Source organism: Cygnus olor, chromosome 9 (assembly GCF_009769625.2).
Source record: "Cygnus olor isolate bCygOlo1 chromosome 9, bCygOlo1.pri.v2, whole genome shotgun sequence".
NCBI lineage: Eukaryota > Metazoa > Chordata > Aves > Anseriformes > Anatidae > Cygnus > Cygnus olor.
This window is the reverse complement of record NC_049177.1, coordinates 9,853,678-9,879,980: the sequence shown is the minus strand read 5'-3', so window position 1 is coordinate 9,879,980 and position 26,303 is coordinate 9,853,678. Positions and strand designations below refer to the sequence as shown.

The following is a 26,303-nucleotide window of genomic DNA, read 5'->3' as shown; positions in this document are numbered from 1 at the left end:
TGTGCTACTTTTCATCACAGTGTTCAATGCTGCATCCCACAGTGCTGATAACAAGGTGCTATTTCTGAAGATATGAGGAGCAGCAAAGTCCCAAGGGTGACAACAGGGTTAATTTTTTCCATGTCCTTCAGAATTCACCTTTCAGTGAGCTACAGGTTGTGTTTCACGACAGATGGCCTAATTGGTGGGCAGTGAGCTGCAATATTAGTTTAGCATTGAATTTCTCTGGGTTTTTGGAAGTTTCTGAAGGTAGTGTGAGGATTGCACTCACTTCCAGGACACTCTATGGGCTGCCTGGGCTGTTAGAAGTCATCTTTGAGATATGAAGGCTGGAACTGGAGGTGTGTTTTTTGCTTTCCTGCATGCCAAAAACCATGAATTGGTAGCAGTGCTGTCTGCGCAGCTTGAGAAAAGCCCACAAACGGGTGTGACCTTCCTGAGAACAGATCACCTTGTGTATAAATGGGCCTTAGAGTGGACCCTACACGATACACTTTTCCTGCAAACAGCAAAAAGCATTGAAATGCCTGGAATTCCTTTGTGACAGAGCAGTAAAGTTCGTTTTCTGCTGCTGTTTTGAAAGATGTCTATGTATTTACTCAAAAGCAAGACAAAATTGATAAGGAGATGTTTAAGATTCACAGGCTGTATTTCCTCTTCCAATTCCTTCTTCTTCCCATATTTACAGACTGAAAAATAGGACAGGTCCAGCTTAAGTGTTTTCAGTGACTAACTATATTTATGACCTCAAGAAAGGTTCATGTACTATGTCTCTTCTTTCAAAATCATCAGCTGATTCTAATAAAAGGTACATCCTATCTCTGAGGGCATGGTTTGCCTTAACTCCGGATGTACTGAAATTTGCGGGGAAATTGCAAAATTCACAAATCTTTACGTGTATACACAACTAATATATGGCATTACCTCCACCCTTCCTTTTCAGAACTGGGGCAAGTCATTGTGGAGCCCCCACTGCAAACATGAAAGCCCAGCCCTTTGAGAATGCCAGTCTTTGCCCTGACCTAGTAGTCAATACAGATTAATGTGCTTTTCTTTTAATGGACGTCATTGCTGCTCTGATTTTTTAAATTATTATTTTAAATTAATTTTATTTATTTTGAATGTAGTACCCTGGAGACAGTGTGGTGACTGGCCGTGGACGGATTAATGGGAGACTGGTTTATGTTTTCAGTCAGGTATGTTTCTGCTTCTTACTTTTTAAATAGTGTGAACTTATCTTTTGAAATAAACTCACAACATTTCACCGTGACCATGTAGTAATATACCTGTTTACCTTCTGCCAATAAACATGAGATAAATACAACGTTCTGTGGGAAGAAGCAGGGCACTTTCAGACAAGAAGAGGCAAAAAAAGCCTTTCTGAAAACTTTTTTTGGCAAGAGATGAGGTCGTGGACAAAGTTGAGATGAAGCAAATGAGGAGCCGGTGAGAATGTTCTTAAGTAAGAAACTGTTATTGCTTCAGTGTGATACCATGGGGTGTCAATAAGCCGAGAGACTGGAGGAGCCCCCCAGAATGCAAGGAGTGAATTAATGGAGGAACCAGCGAGCACAGTGTGCTGGAAGCACGTGAGAACTCGGACTGTGTCGCTGCAGCTGCCTGTGCGTGGCTGGGCTCCTGGAGTCACACAAGTGTCAGCGGGCGCCTTACTGGGAGCTCTGGGAGCCGCCTTACTGGGAACTCTGGGAGCCGCCGTCCTGTCTGAAGCTGCGGAGCCGAGGCTGCCTGCCGGAGGTGTCAGCTGGAACTGGAATGAGTTGAATTCGTGGTAGAGGGTACCCGAGCAACCTTGAACTGTTTTTTTTCAGGTTTGAACTCTCTGATTAGTCAAAGAGAGAGAATAACTGTACTTTTTGTATTAAAAATGTTTCATAGGGAACACTGTAGATGGAGATTTCTTTTAGTTAAGTCTTAGCACGGTGAAAGAAGAGCTTTCTTGTAATTCATTGATACCTGTCCCTATGTTCTTGGCAGTGAAGTAGTCCTGGTTCAAATTGCCACCATAGCCACTAATGGTTGTTGCTATGTGACCTTGGAGCGAGGTGTGCACCCTGCCTGTTTTGTTTCTGGTATGTAGCCCTTCCAGGGAAAGGCACTGTTGATACCAGGGCCTGAACATAAGATAGAAGCTGAACAGAGGCCTTGTTCAAAGAACAAGAGTAAAGGTCAGTTTTTATATGAAAAGAATTTAAATATGTGCCCTCATTTAAAAAAATATTTTTTAAAAAGACCGCATTCCTCTCCAAATTCAGCTGTTGCCTGAAACGTCACTTCCTTTTTGGTTCAACTGCTAGTCATGGTGTTCTCTGTCAACACTGGTTTTAGTTTCTTTGACTCAGTGGGAATGCATCAGTGAAACACATCAGATGTTGACCCTGGGCTCTGTTGGTGCCAGTAGGTGTCAATATCCCTTTTCCCTTCTGGGTTAGTCCCAGGGCCTCCTGTTGTTTGTTCAAAATCTGCCCAGGCCCAGAGGTAGCACCAACACTCAGTTTCGTCTGACACAGTCATTGCAGCACCCATGAAAGAGCAGTAAACTCTTGGAGCATAACCCATGAGTATAGTATAGAGCAACAGCACATTTTCAGTTCTGGATTTCTGCCTGTTTGCAGATTTATCTTACCGCTGCCCCTCGGAGCGGGATCCTCCTTAACATGAATTTTCTCAGGCTTACTCCAGTCTACTCCAGTATTGGTAAGTTCCTCCATGAAGGAGGAACATATATTTGTAGAGAGTGTTTGTTTGAAGAATAATAAAAGTAAGTGAGACATAGCAAGTTTGTAATTTTAACGTAGAATTCACTGGAAAATTTGTATAAAAGATCTTTTTACTTGTAAAGAAGACTTGGATTGAACAAGAGTGATCTGCAGGCTGCTGTAGGGAGCCCGATTTGCCTTGGAGCAGCTCACCAAATGTAGAGCATTGCAGGATTATTCTGTTTACTTGCCACATTTTACATCAGGGTCAGTTATTGGGATGCATTCGTCTGCTTGTTATTGAAATGATTCTTTCCCTAATCTCAGAATTTGTTTTGCTTCCAGGATTTTACTGTATTTGGAGGTAGTTTATCTGGAGCTCACGCCCAGAAGATCTGCAAGGTAATATTTCCCAGTAAAAAACAACAACAAAAAGATTGTCAGTGTCCTTTTTTTTTCCAATCTGTTGTGCTAATGACTGGAGAAGATGATTTGTGACTGACTTAGTGGGCTATGGTATATGTCCCTGGCAATATGAAAATGCCTGTCTCCTTCTGTTTGTTAAGATGTGACAGCACAGGTGAGCAGAGAGGTACCCTTTGGAAGCTTTTCAAGTATAAGAGGGCTTTCCTAAATAATATACACTTTATTTAAGTTGATTTTCTGCTGTGGTACAAAAGATCAGAGAGACTTGCGAAGTATGAATATAGATTAAGTAGCCATTGTCTACTGGAGAAATATGAAATGACGTGGAAGAAACTTCTTGCTACAAACAGTGCTATGTGAAGTGTAATATTTATAAAAAGCAAATGTAACAAGAATCTGAAGACAAACAGTTTTACAACTTAGAGGTCACCTTGATACTCAGAGCTTCTGTTATCAGGCACTTGTGGCTATTCTTGTTTGCCTGCTTGTCTCACTGGAAAAGCTGGTGTTTGAATTCCAGGGGTGTGGAGGACAACAGCTCTTTCATGCATGGGTGTTCAGTGGCATGGGCTGGGGGAAAATTGAAGAATTTTTCTTGCTGTGCAATTGGAATCAAGGTATTGAGCACAAGGCTTTTTTTCCTGCTGGAATTACTACTTTTTAGCATACACCCTTAAGCAGTGAGGGGTATAAAACTAGAAGGTGCAAAGACTTTGGGATGGATAATAAATACTTGGCTTTACCAGGTATTGATATTGGGAAGGGCATTTGTGTTATCCTTTTACGCTGGAACTTTGCAATGTCTCTTTGTGACAGGAGGGAAGTACTGGTACTGAAATGATGGGATGCTTCCTGTTTGTTTTCTTTTTTTTTTTTTTTAACTTCCATTTTCTAAAGAAGCAGGGCGATTATTGGTAGCAGAACTAGAAAAAAAAAAAGAGTCTTTCTAGTTGTTACTGCATTCAGTTGGCGTCAGTCTCAATGGTAGCCTCCAAAGTTTGTGGGGTCTGGGTGCATTAATTGCTCAGTCTGTGAGGCTGCAGCTTGGGCAGCAGAGGGCTCAGAGAAGACTGGCTGGGTGTGTGCTGTCTGTCACATTTCTTTTAGCTCTTACTGGGCTGGATTGGGGGAAGCAGAAATCAGTTCTGGGAGACAATCTTGGCTCCTGCAAACCTTGTCAGTTGCTTGAGGCAAGTAAAATGTCACGGAACGTGGGGATGAAGTTGCTCTTGCTCAGTAGGGCTTTTCTGGAGATCTACCTCTTCGGTGGTGATCATCTGCCATGGGCCTTTTTCCTGGAGTTACAGAGAGGCAGGGCTATTTGGCATCTTGCAGCACAGCTGCCAGGGAGGTACGTCTGGGCTACAGATTGCCTCCTCCTTTTGCAGAAGAGCCTTATGGTCTTTCAGACCACATTAAATGCCTGTGGTTTCTCTGAAGCAACAAGGATTTAGTGTGGCTCTTCAGGGTAATATGTGTTCCACTTGTGGTGGAGAACACTTCAGAACCTATTTATTTAATGTGCACCTATGATGTCAAGTTTCAAGACAATTGTTGAGTCCATGAGATGAAGAAAAATAAGTGTTTTTGAGAGTGAAACCTGAAATGTTCCCCATAAAAACTGGCATGACAAAAAAAAAGTCTATTCTCAAGTCTATAAGCACATTTTCAGTAGTCTAAATGTGCATACTGATGTGTGCTTTATTTTAGGTTTTCATTTTAGGAATTTAGGTGGAAACACCTTGAAATAAGTAATTAATTCATCTTGTAAGTCCTTGGAAAACAGTAAAAAGTGTCAGTGAACTTGTTTCACTAACCTGACCTGATAGGATAACAGGCCTTCTGGGAAGAAGCAATAAATGTCAACTGATTTCTAATAAGACATTTGATTACTCCATGCCTAACATTCCTCTAAGCAAACAAGGCCACTCGTGGCTCACAGCGCCTCTGCTTGCAACCCACAGAGATGGCTTTTAAACATGGGATTGTATTTAAACCGGAAAGTCATTCCCCATGTCTGCCACAGCGATGTTCCAACTTTTAAATAGGCACCCAGGCACAAAGCTTGAAGAACCCTGGTTTACTTTGTTAGCTCTCAACTGGCGCTGTTTCTACTTGCAGACATTCAGAGACAGTTATTTCTGATTCGTGTTCTGGTTGGAATTGTGGTACTGCTGGGATGCTACTGATTTGAACGTGCCTGAGTATGCTTACTGTGTTTCTAGGCAATATAAAATCCAATGTGGATGCTGCAAGACCTCCGAAAGACGGGACTGACTTTTAAATCTTAAAAAGTTAAAGATAGTCTGAAATAAGATATAATTGAGTAACAGTGATTGAAAGGGCAGGAAAAAGCAACTTAAAATACCAAAATGGAGATTGATTGACCATGTGTAGTTTTACAGAAAAAATATTTAGGAGTTGAAGCAGATTTTAATATAATATGCCAATGCTGTAATGTTTTGAAAATGGCGGATGTTTTGCTGGGATCTAATAAGCAAGGATATTCTAAATAACATGTAAGAAATTCAATCTTCCCACTCAAGACTCTGCTGCGGTATTGTGTGTGATCTTGAGGCAAGTTACCAAAATGATCAGAGGGCTGGAGAATAGGTTGTAGAAAGGACAGTGTGATTGAATTGATGTTGCTTAGTCTAGGAACATGAAGGGAAATACGAAGACTGAGGGGGGATTGAGGTACTTGGGTGTTTATGAAGGCAGAAGCATTTGTAAATGACAGAGTGAATTAATTTATCTCCCTGTCTACTGTATGTTGAGAAGGAAGTAATGGTTCTAAATTTCAAAAATTTAGTCTTCTCAAAGAACTTGTAACGAGGTCTTTAAAAGATGTTTAGGTTTAGAGCTTAGTGATATGGTTTAGTGGAGGACTTGTTAGTGTTAGGTCAGAGGTTGGACTAGCTGATCTTGGAGGTCTCTTCCAACCTAGATGATTCTGTGAAGAATGATAGTCAAGTGTTAGATATACTGCTTAGGGAGATTACATGGTCACCACTGCAGTAAACATTTAAGAATAGGTTGGACTTACACAAGGGAATGGTTTAGGTGCAATTGAGACTTCTCATGAACAGAGGTAGATTGGCCCTTTCTGGTCCAAACCTCTGTGATTGTGTCACTTAGCACAAGCTGTGGGTGATGCAGTATGAGTACAGAGATGCAGAGCTAGTAAGGCAGATAAATATTGAGGGAGACGAGGGATTAAATGTGCCTACAGTCTGAATGAGCCAAAACATGGTGTGTCCGTAAGCAGTTAGAGACTGTGATAATTAACACAAGAAAAGGAGAAGAAGCTAAGCGCTATGCAAGCAGTTCAAATTCTGTTAGGTGGATTTTTTTCTAGGGGATGTACACTTTGATGAGGAAGGTGGCAGCTGCTTTGGAGTTTTAGCTTACCTAGGTAAATAACGAGGATTTTGTATTCACCTCCAGGTCATGGATCAAGCTGCCCTGGTTGGCGCGCCTGTGATTGGGTTGAATGACTCAGGAGGAGCCCGCATCCAGGAGGGAGTGGAGTCACTGGCTGGCTATGCAGATATATTTTTGGTAAGTGGCCTGCTGGATGACCAGAAGGCTTGCCATCCACAAAGAAGGACAAAGTCTGTTTTTAAGTTGGTGTTTGTAAGTAAACTTTTAGGATACTATCATCCTATTTCAACCCATGTTACCTGGCGGATAAAGCAGTTTGCGAGACACAGGCTGTCCTCTTGGTTCTTCTTGGTTTTGGCTTTAGTCAAATTACTTTACTTGTTAGTTCCATTTACCCATCTGTTAAACAGTAGTAATGCTAAACCTTGTCCAATACTGTGAGCTGATTAAAAGCTCTGTAGGAGTTTCACTAGATAGTGAGCTTTGTCAGAAGAACAGGCAATTTCCTTAATTGGAAGAGAAGCCCAAACAACTATTTAATTTTGTGATTCACGCTGAGTACATATTGCACGTGTTGGGCTGTAATTTCTCACAAAGTGTTGATGTGTTTGTCAGAGACAAGTGGGCATGCTCTAGTCCAGAGTGTGTTTTGTTAGGTGACTGATTGTTGTGATCCACCACTAGTTGTCCCTGTGTCTTGTCTGAGATACAGACATGTCAAGAATTTCACGGAGAAGATTTGCTTTCACTAGGGCTGATAATGGTGAGTTTTCTGCTGCAGAAAGGGGGACGTAGAGTAAATCAAACACTATGCGCTTGAAGATAATGTGAGAACTCAGATCAGAAGCACCAAGTGCCTGCTCTATCAAGATGGTGGATCAATGAGGGAAGAAAAAAAAATGCAAATCAGAGGTTTCTGTGCAATGAACAGTTTGCAGTACAATGGAACTTGTTAATCTTAACATTTGAGGACATCCAGGACTGATTAGACTGGTGAAAGTTTTATGTTTCTACTGTGTTTTTCAGTCTAAAGACTTTTTTCCTCTACACACACTACTGATCTTTTTTCCACTGAAATGATGTTATTTTTTATGCCTACCAAAACACATAGTTTTAAAGTAAGTGAACATAACACAAACATGATGTGCTTTCAGTAGGAATGAGAAATGTCATTTACTGCAAATGGTAGGAAAAGTAATAATCACAAACACGTTTTAGAATTGTTTTGAAAACAAGTGACAGATAGATAGATCCTGAGAATCATCATCAGTCATCTTACTGGAAGTTTTCTTTTTGCTTTAGTTTTACATGTGTGTTTTTGGCTTTTGTTTTTCTTTTTTAACATAATGGCAGCTGAATGGGTCAATGACATCTGATTTTTGTAGCACTGACCGAAAGGACAAAGTTCATCCTGTTTCCAGTTCTTTCTTTTTTACAACCACGTGGTATGTTTGGGGCAATGGGTTTTTTCAAAATTAACTTTTCTCTTGCTTTTCTGTTTCTTTGATTAATGGCTGACCATGGCCAACCATCAGCTTTACCACTTTAGAATAGAATTACAGAATAATTCAGGTCAGAAGGGACATCTGGAGGTTCATAGGCCAACACTCTGCTCAAAGCAGGGTCAACTTTAAAGGTAAACCAGGTTGCTTAATCTTGTCCTGTCATGTTATGAATATCTCTAGGGATGGAGATTGGACAGCCTTGCTGGGCCTGTGTTCCAGTGCTAAACCATCCTCATAGATTTTTTTTTTTATTTTGAATTATTTTTTTTCTTTTATCTAGTTGAAATTTCTCTTGCCGTGACTTGAACCCATTGCTCCTCAAAGAATGGGTCTTTGAAGAGTCTGACTCAGTCCTCTGTGTAAGAACCCTTCAGCATAACTGCAAGTAGCAGAAGGCTCTCCCTTTGGTTTTAGTTCTCCAGGCTGAACAAACCTCATTCCTGCACCCTCTCTTTGGACGCTGCCTACTCCAGTCTCTGACAGTCTTGGTGGTATCTCCTGGATGTGTTCCAGTTTGTCAGACTTGTTGGGGCCCAAAACAGGATACGAAGCTCCAAATGTAGCCATAAGAAGCCAGCCAGTCTTATTTTTGATTGAAAGAGGCCTTACATGGACCTCCCTTTCTACCAAGTTTTAGTACTTCAAAAAAACATGAGGTGCAGAAACTTTTAAACTGCACCTTTAAAACTTTTAAACTTAAAAACTTTTAAAACTTAAAACTGCACTTTTAAACTTTTAAACTGCAGAAACTGTTTAACTGATGGTTAAAGCGTATCACTAAGTTCCAGGAAGTGCTCCAAATCTCTCATACTCACTTTAGACAGTTTCAGTATTCCAGGTGTTATTGCTAACCACTTCTAATACTGAATTTCTGATCCCTCTGGACCTTTATTCCTCCAATATAAGGCTGGAAATGATGCACAGAAAGATCAAATTTATTGCAACTTGGAAAACATGACAAGTGAATTCCTTGCTTAGGACATTTCCTTGCAGTATTGTGTAATGGATTTGTTCTCAGTATGGGTGCAATGGCCCCTTCTGCCCAATTAAGGGAGATAAACCAGGTTGCAGTTCACTTTTGGGAGGTAAATACACTTAATTTACTTCTGTCATCATTTTGAGCAGGTATAGAGGATTTAGTGCAAGAATGTGGGAGATTAAGGTAGTCACTAAAACAATAGTTTGTATGGTGGGGTGACCTTCTCTTGCCTGTTGATAGTTTGTACTTTTGTGCTCATGAACAGAAAGAAGCAAAACAGTAGAAACAGTTATCTTGCTTTTATTTGCATTAAGGCATTCTGTCCAGCTATTTGTCTCCCAGTAAATAAACCCAGCTGTCTTCTCCTGTTTGTGATTGTGAATTCTTGCAGAATCTCTGAACAGATTTAAAGATACAGATACTTTTTTGGGGAGGGTGTAAAAACTAGATGTCTGGTTTTTTTTCTGTTGCAGAGAAATGTTCTGTGCTCTGGGGTAGTTCCTCAGATTTCCCTCATTATGGGTCCTTGTGCTGGCGGAGCTGTGTATTCACCTGCTTTAACTGATTTCACATTCATGGTGAAGGTAAGGGTGCAGTGTGTCCTGACCTGCTGCTTGTTGCATTGATCAGTCACAGTTAGACTGATTGTGGATCAAGGATTTGTTTGGTGAGGGTCTCCTGCTTTGGAACAGTAAAGGCTTGGAATTTGCTGCAGGAATATCATTAATGTCATTGTCAGCAGGACCGGAATAGTCTGTTCCATTATCTTGCACATAGGATAGAGGAAGAGATGATTAAATTTTTTTTTGGTTAAAATTCACTTGGTTCAAGATGCTCATTTAAAAACAACAACAACAAAACTGCATAGTTTCTGTTTTAAGTTTCAGTTTTAAAGAAAGTCTAAAGTATTTAATGTAAGAGTACTTAATATATTACCAAATCGTCTGGAATGCCAAGGTTGCCAATTCCATATGATCAGGTAGCATGGCAAGTGTATGACCTGGTTTTGAACACATACCATTTCCTCATTTTATAAACTGTTGTGATATGTTGTGCTCCTGGCAGGTACTGATTGCAGGTAGGTTGTGACAGTTACTGCTCAAAGCACAGACAGGGGAATATTGAAAAAGGCTGTCTTTAGTGATTTTTAGAAAAAGAGTAATGCCTGTAAAGAGCTTCAGAAGAATTTTTGTTAATGAGTTTTGTAACATCCAAAATCAGTATTTCTAGGTGGGGTAAGACAAACATTTCATCCCCTTGTATTTTTTAGGCATTTCATGCTAGTACTTGGACCCGTAGAACCATAATTATTCTTTCCTATTCAATTTAAAGTTTCATGGATACTCAGCAAAAAGTTCTTCCATCTGTCTTCAAGTGTATTTCAGTGCTAACAAGTCTTTCCTAGTTTGTCATAGGAAATAGCAGCACATGCTGTTGTCTTTACGTAACAATTCGTTTTTGTCTTAAATTATTTTTCTGCATAAACAGATAATGTATGCAGAGAGAATAGTACAGAAATTGAAAATAAAGGGTGTATAGAAATGGCAAAGTATGTCTCCATATTGAGGCTAGGTTAAATTAAATTGGATTCAGTTTTATTCTTCATGGAAAGTCAAGAATAACTTTCCCACGTAACCTGCAGATAACTGAATTTTTTGTGGATTTGTAGTATAATACAATAGGGATTTTTTAGGAATTTCTTCCCTATGTTATACTGTTTTCTTATTTTGGGGAAAGTCTCTAGAGACCGTCGCTTTTCCTTAAGTGCTTTTTCAGCTTGGGTCTAGCATTTACTGTTTTTGCTTTATTCCCTCCCCTAGGATACGTCCTACCTTTTCATTACTGGCCCAGATGTAGTTAAGTCTGTTACCAATGAAGATGTCACACAAGAGCAGCTTGGGGGTGCGAAGACGCACACAGCTGTGTCTGGTGAGACCTGGATAGTTTACTTCATGTACTAACTGTTCTTCAAAGTAAACGACAGAGTTGTTCTGGCTTGACAGCTGATTACCTAATGCAGATCTTTGTAGTCATAGGCGTCACTTGAGTCTAAGGGATGAAGCTCTACTTAGACTCGTGATCTTACTGCGCGTAGGGCTCTCTTACCAGTCCCTTTTAGTAATGGAAGACAAAATAGGAAAAGTGGGAGTGTGGGAGAGTTCTGGGATTTTGAGGAGAAAGTAGCAAATCCAGAAGATTCCAGAAGTGAAAAGGTTGTAGGAGGGCAGAGCTCCCAAGGCAGGTTTGGGGTGGTGAGTTTTTTGCTTGTTTTCCAGAAATTTGCATAGGTCGAAAAGATTGTTAACGATCCCTTGTTTGCCTATTAGTGTGATTGGTTGAACTTCCCAACTAAAAACCAAGTGCCATCATGAGATGAAGCTCTATTAAAAAAAAAAAAAAAAAATCGCCTGGGGAGACTTGGTGACTCATGAATCTTTTTGAGGCTCATTTGGGATCTCAAATTCTGTGTTAACTGTGCTGCTGATGAAACAAAACCACACGTGCACACGTGTGTGTGCACGCCCACCCCCCTTGGATCCAGCCTTTACGAAAAAGCGTGCAGCTCAAAGCTCGAGTCCAGCACCGCAACCTGTATTGAATTCCTGGAGGTTGGGATCCTGCTAGGTCTGTGACAGCTGACAAACCAGTTCACGTTATTTTAAATATAAAATCAACAATCCAGACCTGCTATGGAAAAAGGCTAATACAGCCACGCATTTTGTAGGCATTTTTAGCTGATCAGATTTGGTTGCTTGAAATTCCCAATTGTTAATAGACTAGGTTTAAAAAATCTTGCTGTTAGTTCTTTGTATCTTTATGGATACATACTCGAAAATGAAACATTGCAAAATAATTACAATAATTGCTTTTTTCCAGGAGTCGCACACAGGGCCTTTGAGAATGATATAGATGCTTTACTTAATCTCCGAGAGTTCTTTAATTATTTACCTCTTAGCAACCGTGACCCTGCTCCAGTCTGTGAATGCCACGACCCCAGGTAAGAGGAAACTGGCTGAGAACTGTGGTCTCTGACCACTGAATTCCACGGCTTCTCTGGCACAAGGAGTGTAAAGAAATGAGTGTCTTGTGCCCGGGCACTTGGCTGATACTTCTGTGCTGTAGTGTGGGAATATGGGAAGTGTTTCATTGTGCATGTGTATATACATACATGCTCATTGTTAGATTTAATTTTTTATTTTCTGAAAGCAGTGTTAGGCAGGCTGTATACAGGACATGGGGAAAAGTAATGTGTCCAGATTCACAGTCCTTCAAACGAGCACAGTGAGGCAGAAGGTTGCACAGTGCGCAAAAGTGGGGATCTTGCCCTGCTTTGTCAGTAATGTGTCTGTTGGGTAAGTTTGGTTTGTTAAGGTTAGAGGTGGGGTAGCAACAGAGGTAAAGGAGGCTATAAGTTTTTTGTGTTAGGTTGCTGTCTATCAGGCCCATTATGTAGTTGACAGTGAAGGAAAGGCTTTGGGATTTTAATCAGAGAATTTTTCCGAGACAGAGCCAGCATGGGACTGCTTCAATAGGCAACCTTGCTCGTAAAGACAGAGAATGTCAGTGGAGTAAACGCCTTTTAACCTGAGCCAGCTGCACCCCTTGTTCAGCCCTTTCTGGAGGCAACCCCTGAAAGGTTGCCACACTTTCCTGTGTGGGAGCTGCTCCTACACTTGTTCTTCCTTTTGGTTTTAGGTGTGTGTGGTGTTTGTCATCTGGTTCTGCATGTGTAGATTTGAACGTGGGAGTTGGGACTGTTATCCTCTCTTTGTGCTCATTGTTCTTTGAAATGTCTTTGAAACAATTTGGGGAGATTTTTTAGATCAACTTTACAGATCACTGTTCTGGCGTCTGAAATACATTGTTCACTGTTAAGAGAAATAAATTTGCCAGTTGCTGTTTAGAGAATGGTCAGACAAATCAATTAGTTACATGTCCTTAAATTTTCTACGATGTTGATCTTTAAGAGTTTATTAAACTGGAAGACTGCTCTGTCTTGATAATGACAAACCAGAGCAAATTTCTTGTATTGTTTGGTAAATTTGGGGGATTATCTCTGAAGTAAGAGCTTTTTCTAAGCATTCAACACATTGTACTGGGATATTTAGCTTCTCTAGAGTTGAATGTGATGTTTGAAATTCATCATGGAAGCAACAATCTATTTTTTAATCATTGTATCTTATGATGGGCAATTTATTTTCTTGTGAGAAGCTTCAGTTACCCTGTAGCTACTAATTGAGAGATTAGTTCTTAAGTGAGACAATCTTTTATGTAGCACTGGATATATTATTAGAGGATCACAGTATAATAAATACTCAGTAATTTGTATTAAGTTCAATTTAGTTGTCTTTATACGTGTGAAGACAGATCTGCTTGGTAAATTTACCTGTTTGTATAGCAGCATCTGCAATATTTCTCCAGTTTTGTTTTCTTAATACTTATATTGGTAATATTTCACCTGAGCACACTGACATCTGAGTGGACTCCTTTTGCTTTGAATTGTGGTTGATCCTTCAGTCAAAACCCATTCCACTAGAGTAATTTCATTCTCCTTGCTCCATTTTTATGCCAGGAAGAATTGCCACTAATAATGTAAATGAAATGTTAAATACTCTCATCTTCACTGTTAAGTCCAGAAGCACTCTCCCTCTCTATTGTTTTTCTTTCCCTCTCCAGTTAGATTCTTTGTGGTGTTGAAAAATGTCAGGTTTGCGTGCTGAAACTCATGCTGGTTAGTTTTTTGTTTCTAATGTCAGTGGCTTGGATTCTGTAAAAAGTTAGAGGGCTCCTATGGTGCTTATGGCCACCAGTTTTGAAGGATGTCTAGTTCTACATTGTGTGGTGTGATTTAACTTCTGGTGTTTTTGACTGTAAGCAAGTTCTGTTTCCTTGAAAGCCTGAAGTATGCATACACTTTCTGGAAGAGGTACTTACTGACTGCTGGTAACCTAGTGCAGTTTCATATTTCTGTGTAATAAAACCCGGTATTGATCTGGGTGACAGTTTTCTCAAGCTCTCACAGTCTTCAGATGACTGCTTTGATGATGAGGAGCAAATCTTTTCTGATAAATGAGATCTTAAACACAATTCTCAGCCTTTTGTGTCCAGTGATGCTACTAGAAAGCTCCAGATGTCCCTTATCTGTGACGATTTTTTTCTCCTGTGATATCCTGGGTAATGTCTTCATTTTACCAATGGTTGTTGATTTTACTGCCATTATAATTTCCCTCTCTGTGTCTGTGAATTTATGGGAGGAATAATTTCTCTTTTTCATTTTCCTTATCCCTTGGGATACCTGAGAATATAATCCATAGGTAATGGACAGAATTTAAAACACATTTGTACCTACTTCATGGGAAAGCAAAAGTACTCATTGTAGCTTGGGGTTCAGTATCCTAAAATTGGTTGCTTTCGGCTGATAAAGGTTTCATTGTAACATTTTATGAAAATATTTGTATGCAATACTCTTAATTGTGGAAATGAACTAGAAACATCACTGTAAGATTCATTGTGTTACTCTCTCGGCATGGAGCTGTGCCTGCCTAGTCTCTGCATGTGAGCACAGAGACAGCTGAGGGACTGATGTTACTACTTTTTGCCCGATTTTGACAAACTGCAGATCATTTACTTCAGTTTTAAATTGGATGTGTAGAGCCTTGGGTTGTATTGTTTTAAATGTATGAATCATGGCATCATGAAAATAGTAATTCAAGAAAAACTTTGCAGAAACACAATTTATAACAGATAGAGTATTTTTGTAAGGAATAGTACAAATGTAATATTCCTTGAAGCCTTTTCAGAGGTGACTCATAAAAATTGACACCTCTTGGGACTGTGAATTAGCCCAGAGACCCAGTGAATGCAAACACTTGTGAAGTCCTTACCAAAACTAATAGAATTGAAGACAGAGGTAGCTGACTGTGAGCTGCTAACAGGGTGGCACAATTTTGTTAAATGTAAAGCTCCACGCGTGCACCATTGTGCACCAAAGTGCACCATTGTTGAGATAACCCAAATAATGGTAAGGATCCTGCAGCCCCAGCCATTACACCGAAGAAGCTGTGAATGGATGTGCTTTCCCCTCCCACCACTCTCTGCTTGGTTGGTGCAGGGCAGGTAAGCATGGACAAGTTTCCTGTGGTTAAGTTTATTCAAATGACAATTGTGCAGCATGGGCAGGGAAAGTATCAGAGTTGTAAATGTGCAGCTACTAGATTTGCTATGTGCAGTAGGTCCAGGTACATGACAAGGAAACCTTGTCCGGAGAAACCATTCCACCCCTCCAGGTGTAACTACTGGGAAGGCAGGCTGTGCTGCCTCTGGTGAACACTTGAGCTTCTGCCCAATGCTTTCCCCACGGCTGAGTTTCCCCAAGCACTGCCGGACCTGCCTCCCGTGCCCCTGCAGTCTGCCTTCTGACACTCATCACAGGCAATAAATAGTGGCTCCTCTGGTCAGGGAGGAGAAAGTGTGTGTCCAGGGGGTGAGCTCATGGGCAGAGGTACCAGCGAAAGAGATGTCTCCTTCAGGAAGAGGTCGGTCGGGCTTTTTCCTCCCCAAGGAGCTCAGAGCAGCAAGTCATCCCCTCAGTGGCCAGCGGCACAAAGGGCTGCAGTGAGCGCTGTCTCCTTCTCCATGTTCAAGTAGCAGCTCCCATGAAGTTTCAGAGAGTTGAAATTGTTTGCCTGAGTTCTTTTCTTGGTGTTCACCTGATCTATAAATATTGTTGCTTTTATCCTTATTTTCTGCAGTGACCGTTTGGTTCCTGAGCTGGACACAATTGTCCCAACTGAATCTACTAAAGCCTACGACATGCTGGATATCATACACTCTGTAAGTCTGCAAGTCTGAGCACTGCTGAGAAGATTATAAATATCTTACATTCTGTGTATATATAGATGTAAATAATGGAAAGAAGCTAATAATGCTGCTTAAGATCTATTTTCTAGTCTTTACAGGTTACTTATTTTTCCCCTGTATAGTGGCCATGCATGAAGGGACAACAAAAGCTGCAGAAACAAGATTTTAGCAGATAAAAGGAATCTCAATGTTTCTTTTCAGGATATATCTCTGCACGCTGCATGCATGCATAACTGTACAGATAAAAGATGCTATAACTCAGTTTTCCATGTGGAGTTGAACCTCCCCTCGTTTGTTAACTGCTGTCTTGAATTTTATCACTTTTTTCATAAAAGGTAATAAACTACGTAGAGGACATTCAAAGGGCTACATGTCACCAATTATTCTGAGTCACTTACATACACAAAATACAAGAATATTTTTTTTAATTCTAAGTCAAGCAGTCAGAAGCTTGCAAACTCTAGCATCAATGTTTCACTGAGTGAGGCAGATCTCCTGGGAGGGTGGTAGGGAAATAAACTTTTTTTTTTAAACTAAAAACCAGTATTGTAATATATAAATAATGGAGATTTTATGAAAGAAGCATAAGCAATGTTGGTAATTCGCTTGCCTAAGTGAGCAATTCATTTTTTACAGTTGTAACAACTTACTTACTACATTGTAAACAACTGTGCAGAGAACAGGTTTGTAAGGTGTGGAGCACCTGGGGAGTCAGAATTTTGAATATTAAAATTTCCATCTGGTACTTCTACCAGTCAGATGCTGAATGGCAGGTGACCTAGGGTTCTGAGGTGATGGAATAACTCAGTTTCACAGGCAGCTTGTATATGCTTGTATATGGTGGCTGGGGAGAGTTCAGATTTGTAGGATTTTTCCAGATTTTTCCCTTTTGCTATTTTAGTTGACTGTCTCTCTCCACACCCTTACTCAGCGAACACTTTTCAATTTGCAACTGGCTGCCCTTAGATTAACTTTAGTGGAAAAAGGAAAGCTCAGGATATGTTTTTAATCTGTAGTTTCTTCCATTCTGAATTTCAGTAGTATCTGTTCCAAGTGAAAAGGTGAGATTTAAAACATTCTTAAGTGAATTAGTGAAAAAAAAACACCTACGGACTCTCAGAAGTATTAAGAAAGGAAATAAAGCATTAATAATACATTAAATAATACATTTTTTGCACCTTTTCATTTGCCTCATTCTCTGGAAGGACTGTCAAACTGCAGTGCGTATAGGTGAAGTTGTCACAAATAGTTGAAAACAAGGAGTTATAGTAGAAAACACTTGGCAGCCATGTATAGGTGTCGCCACTGCTCCATGTATAATTATGATCTTTTTTTGAACATGTGAATTTTGATGCTGCTTTACACACCAGTGGATGTCACTTTGCAGAGCACACACTGGAACTTCAACCTCAGAGAGAAGTGCAGCGACCAAGGATTTGTGTTGCCAGTTAGGTGTGTTTGACATAGCTCGTTTATTCCCTCTGCTGCAGATAAAAGTGTTTCTCCGTTCCCCTCTATCATACGCAACATCAGTGACCTCAGAGATGTGCACAGCTACGGCTGCAGCAGAGCATTTTGTGTTGGTCTCTATTATTAATAAAGCGCTCTGAACTTGCAAAGAAATAGAGTAGGTATTAAATATATATAATGGAAAGTTCCTGAGTTCAAGAAGTACTATTTGCTTTTTATCACTGGAAACCGTTATTCTAGATGTGCAGTTTGCCAGTAATTGCCTTGTGAGAAAGAAGTTCTCAGCATCCGGTTTGAGATTTTTATTTGTTATAAGCTAGGAAAACAGGCTTACTACAGAGGAAATGTCATAAAGATGATTTTCTCTGATGGAATGCTTAAGTGGCACTTTTGATAATAAATGCAGAACTAGACGCTTCCTGCAAAGACGACAAAAAGATTTTTTTCTCTCTTCTCCATTTTTTTTCTTTTTCTGCAAATTCTGAAACGTTAAGATTTCTGATACTAACAGCTGATTTTATGTTTGCCTATGTAGAGAAATAAACATACTTACGTCATCCTGAGGGCTCTGCCTAACTCTCTTGCAGATTGTCGATGAAAGGGAGTACTTCGAGATCATGCCTTCCTATGCCAGAAACATTGTTGTTGGATTTGCCAGGATGAACGGAAGAACTGTTGGGATTGTGGGCAACCAACCCAAAGTAGCATCAGGTTGGAGACAGCTGTAGGAGTCTGATGTGAAACTTTTTAATGAACTGTGTTTTGTCTTTTTTGCACACTTGCTGTCTGGCTATGAAATTAACTGGTTATGGTTTGTATTGTCTGCCACTCAATCATACCGTGTTTTTCTACCACTTTCTTTGTCTTGAATCTTGTCGTGCATTTTTGTGACTTGCTTGCCGAGAGTTGTAAAACTGCCTGAAAAAAAAGCACACGTTTCTTTACTGAATCAACAAAACATGTAACAAAAGGCTTGCTGTATCTAGCACAAGAGAAGTGGTAGCAGCACATAAACAGGGTGGGTAGAAGACCACCACTGACTTGGCAGCAGCCTGTAATTAATTGCATAATATGGAAACTTCATAGTTCAGTTCCACAGCGTTTAAATACCTAAAGCTCTTCTGTAGTGTAGCTCTTCTGAAAATGCAAAGGTGTCAGACATACAAGTGTGGGGCTCAATCTCAAGTAATTTAGATATAAAGGTACAAACACCTATAGCTAAGATCATCCTTCCCTTTTTAACTGGGGAGCGATTTTTTTTTGCAAAAGTTTTTTTTGCATAGTTCCAGTGAATGACCTGGAAAAAAAATCAATACAGATAAAATTAAAACAAAAGATTTCTTGTAAATTACAAGAATATAATTTAACCTGAGACTTCTTGGGATAGGAGCTCTCTATGCACAATGGTCATTGCCAAAGGATATGGAAATTGCAGGTTATATTTCCAAAAAATGAAATGACTGCTTGTAGAATGTAACTCGTACTTTAATCTTAGAACTGAAACAGCAAAATTCATGATAATCTGTACATTAGCTAGAGATAAGATTTTTTTTCTTTTCAAGACAGTTCAGCTAAAATACAGAGTGTGATTTTTGATGTTGCCTTGAATTACTGCCATTAGCAGATCATTAACACCTTACCCTGTTTTCTTAACTTTAGGCTGCTTGGACATAAATTCTTCCGTGAAAGGAGCCCGCTTTGTTCGTTTCTGTGATGCTTTCAACATACCTTTGATTACTTTTGTGGATGTTCCTGGATTTTTGCCAGGTATGCCTTGTCATTTTATTTCAGTTAGTTTTGGGGCAGGGGAAGTAGGAGAAAGTGGCAGTGTAAAAACCTGTTTTAATAACTCCCTAAGAAGATTGTTTATTATACTGGACCTTAAATAAGACAGATTTTAAAATGCTACTGTTTGGGGAAAGAAAGGAAGAAAGAAAGAAAGAAAGAAAGAAAGAACCTCTGTATTGTAAGTACACCAGTCATCACAATAGGATGTGATATGCAAGTTATATTCCAGAAAAAAAGATTGCTTAAATAAGCCAATAATATTTCTACAAGTGTGTTTTAAAATGACAAAGCTCTGCAGGGCTTCACTGAAGAGAGGGCAGTTCATACAGCAAGTTAGTGCCGAACTGGTTAGCAGACTGGTTACAGACACTGGGACGATCACTTGGCCAGGGCTGAGAGTGAGGTGAAGGCCTATCGGTCTAGGAGGGTTAAGATGACCTCCTCACTGGGATTCCAGCACAACTGCAAAGCTGCAGCTGGTGACCTATCTAGGACAAAAACCCTGCATTCTCTGGAGATGATGTCCGTGCCATAAACAACATGGAAGTAACACTCATGTTCTTTGCTATAATGAGACTCCACGTCCCTTTAAAGACTCACCTGTTTTATTTATGTGCCTATAGGCTGGACAGCGTTACCAGAGTGCTCTGCAAAGGCAGGGGCTTCCCCAGATGCAGTGGCAAGCAGTCCGATACCCAGCTTCCAGCCCTGCAGGTGGGATTCTGTGGGAGAGCAGCTCCGCTGATCCTCCTGTGGGCAGGGAGGCCGCAGGTCAAAGCTGTGCTAGGAGTGTCAGTTGAGGGTACCTTGAAGATGCATTTTGCGTTCAAAATCTGCTCGTTGCTGGAGGTACTGAACTAATACAGTCAATGTCACTAGTCAACATTCAATTTCATATCTTAATACATTTTGCATGTTTTAACAATAAGGCAATACAGAAGAGAACTTCCTCTTTGTTCTTGCCTCCTTTCCTTTCTTTCCTGTAGACACACCCTCCTATTCTTACTTGGATCAAGAAACAACTTGGTTCTCCTTAGCACTTCAGTAGCCACTGTGTGGCCACATACAACCCAAGAACAAAGTTATTTCCATGTAGCCAGTTAGAAATAGTAAATTTTTATGGCATAATAGAATGTTGTTTTAAAGTAGGCAAATGGAAGATAAATACAAAATAGAGAAAGCTAAAGAAAGAAGATCTGAGTCTTTATAGTGATTCTACACTGTTGTATTTTACAGAGTTTGGAAAGATGAGTACATTACCGTTAGGAAATTCAGTTTAAGTAACATACTCTGAGTGAATTTAAGTCTGAATTAGAAACTAAGATTGGGACTAGATTGCAGGGTTTGTACTTGCCAGCTTCTGGGTGTAGGCTGAGCATCTCAGATGTTTTCTGACAGCTTCCAGGGATAAGACCTGGCTGTTCAGATGTCTGCCACTGGAAAGTGTTTGTAGGTTTGACAAGTCCAACGCTCTGGAGGGAAATACAAGAACCCAAAGTGAAATTGCAGTTAAGAACAGACATTTTTAAGTGTAGGCATACATTATTGGACACTCAAATTACACTTGAGTGGAAGCATTGAAGTCAAGCCAGCAAATAAGACTAACAAGTAAGTTTTAAAAAAATTTCACAAAACATATTTAACTTAAAATCCTCTATTTTTTAAACCTTTCATTAAAAAGACCCCAAATTACTGTAAGAGGTTAATCTCAGATGCTGAAAGAGCAAAAAAAAAAAGTCAGCAGGTGAATGAACTGCTAGAAAGTAACTGGGGAGTTACATACACAGAGGTATGAAATTCAGAAATCCTAGAAATGAAGTACGTGAGATTGCTGTTTCCAAGTGCCAGTCCTCACCCATGGTTCATCCCATATGTGTTCCTTACTGCTGGCACCATCGTGACAGACAGTAAACGAAGGCACTGCCTCCATGTGCGTGTTCTGTGGGTACGCAAGGCAGAGCAATACCAAGTGTCCTCTGGCTGTTACTTAGTCTTTTGGTGATGAATTAATCAGCTGTCTTTCTTGCTATCTATGCAGTGTTTTTCTGTCATTTCTTTGGATTCTGTAAAAGGCTTTTCCAAAGTTACTTATCAATTTGTTACGCCTCCTGTGGTGGTCATGTTCCCTCAACTGGCTGTTGCAGCTGGGGCTTTTGGTGCTTGGATCAGAATCATCTGGTCTTGTGAACGCTGTGCCATCAAGAGGGAAAATAGTTGCTGAAGAACTTCTTCCTCAGAAAGGTCAGAGTTGCTCTTGCAAGTAGGAGCCTAAGATCTTGAGACTGAGACAAGTCTTCTGAAAGGTTGGGTAGGTGCTCCAAAAGCTGGGGTCATGTGCAGCTTGAAGTTTTTTGTTTTTCTTTTGTTTTTTCCCCTGGCTTGCTTTAACAGAAAGCAATCAGTTATCCTTAAGGCTCTGACTGAACCCAAGTTTTGACACGGATTTACCTATTTTCATTTTTGCATGTAATTATCTCAGCTTTTGCTCATCACTGTGTATTTTTCTTTTGGAATCTTGTGCATTTTTGCTTTTTCATCTTGTCAGACTTTTGGTTTGACCATTTCCTTTTGCAAGTTCAATAGCGTAGGCAAATACAAAAAACATAATCAAGTCTTCCATCTTCTGTGCATCTCACAGGTAGGAATTTGAACCTGATAATTGCATTACCATCAATTTTGGCTTTGCTATGATACGTTTTTTGCAAAGAGGTCAAAGATAGTTTTTGTTGTTGTTGTTTTAGGTACTGATTTGCTGGAGCTGGGCCTTGATAAAAATCTACAGCTGCTGAATACTCTGATTGTATCTTCAGAGAAGTCATGATCCTAAGACTATCAGCTAGGCCTGTTCTTGTGACAGAACTTTGTAGGACATCCTCTAAAAATGTATGACCTGTATTCCTACTTGCTGCATATGATTGTTCTCATGACCTACCAGCTGTGAGGTTGCTTACGGAGGACTTCATGCTCTGTCCTCTAAGGTCCATCATATTGGGCTTGCTTGAAGGAAGACTAGCACAGGTCTTTGGTCTGGTAGCCAAGCTGCCTTTAATATGGTCTAGAAAAAAGGCTTTTGGAAGAGTGTGGGAGAAGTGAATCTAGGCTGCATGTTTCTCTGCCAATCACATTTGGAGTCTTCAAACTTATGTAACTGATTTTTGTTCCTGGGAAGATACCATCTGGTGAGCATTACGCTTCTGTGACCTTATATGCACAGAGACTTACTTTATGTTTCTTTTGGTGAAGTGTTTTGTAGAGCTGCTCCGCATCTTATGGAGAATATTGCCTGCGATACTACCTGCTCCTGGATATTAACACAGCTCTGGTTGTTGTTAGGTTTGCTGCTGGTAATAGACGATGACACTTGCCCAACTGTATATCCTTTTTTTGTGAACTTCCTGGAGTGAAAAATAATATTTCTGGCTTTTGTAGGTACAGCTCAGGAATATGGTGGAATCATCCGTCACGGTGCCAAACTACTGTTTGCCTTTGCAGAAGCAACTGTGCCTAAAATTACTGTCATCACCAGAAAAGTAAGTTGGTATAATTCCATGGTGGTGGTTTGTAAAATGAGTTTGTTTTCATTAACAGCAAGTTTACTTTTGTGAAGCTTTGTATGTCTATCCTTCTGCTTTCTGCAGTTGTTATATCTCTGTTTGTCCCATCTTTGTCAGTGTACAAGAGATCATTTCTCTTATTCTTAGAATATTACTGCTCTATTCCTGTAACTTCAGTCTCCTTTTCCAGAAGCAGTGCTGATTTTGTCTTTCTGCTTTCCTCACAGGCTTAACGCTTATGTGGTTTCTCTTCTTCGATATACTTCTCTTATACTCCCCTTAATTTTCTTGCTTTCTCTTTTTCTATAAGGTACATTATTATGCTCTTAAAGGCTTCGCTAAACATCTCTCCACATTTTTTCTTGCTGGTGTGTCCCTCCTGTTCTGTTTTTGCTTGTTTGTTTGTTTGTTTAGTTGTGTTTTTTTTTTTTCTTGACAAGCTTTTTTCTGATAGACTTAGGATGGCAAAAAGCAAAAAAAAAAAAAAAAACTTTTCAGCTTTCTATCCCTTTGCCTTCCCTGTTCCTTCTGAATATTACTTTTTTTTTTTTTTTTTTTCCAAGCTTGCATCCTTGATGTAGTTTTTAGGAATGCCTTGAAACAGACTCTGCTGCAGTTTGCTCTGCAGTTCTGCAGTATCCGTTTACCATTGCTGTCTGGACCACTTCCAGTACCAGAGTGGAGCATTGCAGATCTGAGTGCTGCGCTCCCTGGCCAGGAGATTCCAGAAGCAGGGCAGCCGGTTTGTTTGAATGCACGTGCAGGGGGTGAGGCCTAGTGCTGCAGATACGCAGACTCCTCTTTTATCTGCCATCAAGAATGGCCTTGCGTTTCAGAAGCTCCCTTCCCTGCTCTTTTGTGGTTCTAGTTTGTGACATCTAGTCTTAGGAGATTGTTGCAGTGGAGTTTTTACAGTTCTTCATGATTTTGACCAAAGAAGTGGAAATGTCTTGAACACGTGTGCTTGCAAAAGCCAAGAGCCTTGTACCAGCGTGTTGATGGACCAAATCACAGCCGCCTGTAGGCTCTGCACGCTCTCTTACAGGTACAAGTCTAGCCCCACTTGCTTGTCTTTGGAATGATAAAAGTTGCAGGAAGAAAGTAAACTATTGCTTCTGTGAGGTCCCTTCATGTTAATTAATCCCTTGGTTTTTGTTCCAGGCCTACGGGGGCGCCTATGATGTGATGAGTTCAAAGCATTTAAGAGGAGATGCGAACTATGCTTGGCCTACTGCAGAGGTGGCGGTGATGGGTGCCAAGGTGAATAAACGCAGGCTGACTCTCATGCTGGTGTGCAGCAGCCATCCCAGTCTTTGCAGTGGCAGCTTTGTCAGATGAAGACTGTCTTCTCTGAAGCACCTTACCCGAGCGCACGTGGTGGGGGCAGGGAGGGAGCTGGTAAAGCAGACAGGTTCCCGCTGTGTGGGCTGACGACTGTCACTTACCTGTGAACTTTATCTTTCTAGGGGGCTGTCCAGATCATTTTCAGAGGAAAAGAGACAGATGCAGAGGCAGAATATGTGGAAAAATTTGCAAACCCCTTTCCTGCAGCCATGAGAGGTATCGTTATCTCACACATTGTGTCCCTTGTTTTGAGGTTGACATTGCATGTAGATAAATTTGTAGCTATTGAGTAAACTTTTTGCTAGAAAGTTTTTTAGGCAAGACATACCATAACTTGTGCATGAGAAGGAAAACCACATCTAGACCAAAAACACATCCGAAAGGTTTCATATGGGAAGAAACTGGTGAGATATGGGGACTGCACTGAAAAGCTTACTTTCAATTTTGTAGGCAATAGAAGCACCATGAAACGCAAGACTGTTAGTTAAAAATTACAGGTGCTTTGACAATTTACTTGATGGTTCTAGATGCAGATCAGTGGCCTTAAGAAAGGGTCACAATCCAGTTCAGTGATGAAGTCCAGGACTCCTTGGGGTGATTTTTCCTGGTTTTCTTTTAAAAGAATTTTTACTTCTAGCTTCAAAGCATTAACTGCGCTCTGGAAGGCAGTTCTGTAGAATCTGTAGTCACTTCTACATGTTTCCAGTTATGCTGGCTTACTCTATTGTTTTTGTACTACATTTAATTCCTGTAAATAGCGCCACAGAGCTGGGAAGTCTCAATCCAAGCTCTTTTCCACCATAACTAATATCTACAGCATCGCTCCCTCTGGTTTTGTAGTAGGCTATTACTGCTGTTTGAGCCAGAAAAAAAATAGACTGCTGCACATGCAAAGTTAAGGGATTCTTCTTCTAATCAGCAATTCTGAACCTTTAAGTCAGACTAATTAATAGTAGATTCGTGGAGATGGTATGCCTGAAACTCTGCAGTAACAGGTGCAGTACTTAGTAAAACCCCCTCCCCCTAAAATTTTTTGGCTTGCTAACTTTTGCCTTTTTTTTTTTTTTTTAAACAAACAAACAAACAACTGCTTCTAATCTTATAGCTTGGAGTATTTCCTCTTTAGGCTATTTTTAAATTCTTAAGTTAATTTGTAACTTGTGAACTGTTTATTCAAATATTATTTTGATTTTGAAAATTTACATCTCAACCTATATATAGAAGGTTGACAGGCAACCTCTTCATGGTTGGCTGTTTTTTGTTTGTTTTTACAGGGTTTGTTGATGATATCATCCAGCCTTCAACCACCCGCACGCGCATCTGCCGTGACCTTGATGTGCTGGCTAGTAAAACACAGTCCAGTCCCTGGAAGAAACATGCTAATATCCCACTGTGAGTGTAAGGAGGGACTTGGCCATGCTGGAAGACATGGCAGTATTCTGAATACAAATACTTTATGTTTATGTGGCTTTCTACATTGCAATAGAAGTATTTTACTTTGATTTTGCTAATGATCATCAATAAATCATAGTACGTATCTCATTTAATTTGGGATCTTACTGGTTCATCTTTGTAAACCATTTTTTTGTAGGTTAATAATCAACACAACCTGCAATGCCTGCTGCAGACAAGCTGTTACTAATTGTTTAAGGTTGAATGCTTCTTTGGGCCCTTGAGGTGGCTCAGTCAGGCAGAGCTGCAGTGACCTCTCGCTGCTGAGCCATCAGACATCTGTGCAGTTAAAGCACAGCCCTGGGTCTGCACCCTTGGAATCTGACTACTTGCTGCACCGTGGACTGACAGAAGAAATCCTTGGCTTGGATTTTGGTGCACTGGAATCCAAGCTTTGCAGATCACAGGCTAACCTGTTCTGTCTCTCTATTAGACTTTCCCAAGTCGCAGATTTTACTTGCTGGCTGAAGCAATGCTGGGTCCCAGGTTGGTATCAAGTTATACCCGAGCTGTGGGGGCATAGGTGGTATAGAGAAGATGGAGCCAGATTCCCCTTGAAGGACACGAGACAATTTGCCCAAATTGAAAAAAAGGGACATTCCAATGGGGGACACAATTTTTTTTCCCCTCAGCAGGGGGTTAAGACAGAAGCCTCCAGAGGTGCCTTCCAGCCCATTTTTCTCTTATGATTATTTGCCAGACTTGCAAGGAACCACTCCAGTAGTTGTTACTGCGGCTGTGCTCAGTTTGCACATTAGGAGCTGCATTGTAACTACAGTCCCAGAAGCTAGTGAGTAACGGCTACTATCATGTTTACCGCTAC

General features: G+C 40.4%; 1 protein-coding gene and 1 long non-coding RNA gene across 3 annotated transcripts in view; one reads left to right on the top strand and one right to left on the bottom strand.

Annotated features, from left to right (window-relative positions):
- PCCB (propionyl-CoA carboxylase subunit beta) overlaps window positions 1–25,575 on the top strand; it is a 28,737-nt gene extending 3,162 nt beyond the window's left edge. For both annotated transcript variants that reach the window (XM_040566490.1, XM_040566491.1), the window contains exons 3-15: window positions 1,128–1,196; window positions 3,063–3,119; window positions 6,591–6,704; window positions 9,485–9,595; window positions 10,832–10,940; window positions 11,889–12,009; window positions 15,764–15,845; window positions 17,930–18,053; window positions 19,002–19,109; window positions 22,560–22,660; window positions 23,846–23,944; window positions 24,151–24,244; window positions 25,303–25,575. In XM_040566490.1, the coding sequence (XP_040422424.1) occupies window positions 1,128–1,196; window positions 3,063–3,119; window positions 6,591–6,704; window positions 9,485–9,595; window positions 10,832–10,940; window positions 11,889–12,009; window positions 15,764–15,845; window positions 17,930–18,053; window positions 19,002–19,109; window positions 22,560–22,660; window positions 23,846–23,944; window positions 24,151–24,244; window positions 25,303–25,424 (1,311 nt within the window). In that variant the 3' untranslated portion in view covers window positions 25,425–25,575. The remainder of the gene's footprint in view (window positions 1–1,127; window positions 1,197–3,062; window positions 3,120–6,590; window positions 6,705–9,484; window positions 9,596–10,831; window positions 10,941–11,888; window positions 12,010–15,763; window positions 15,846–17,929; window positions 18,054–19,001; window positions 19,110–22,559; window positions 22,661–23,845; window positions 23,945–24,150; window positions 24,245–25,302) is intronic.
- On the bottom strand, window positions 8,312–9,478 carry LOC121074444. Its single transcript, XR_005822340.1, has 2 exons — window positions 8,783–9,478; window positions 8,312–8,705 (listed from the first exon to the last, which is right to left on the bottom strand). It is a non-coding gene; the product is annotated as an uncharacterized LOC121074444 (long non-coding RNA).
- Window positions 25,576–26,303: the final 728 nt, after the last annotated feature.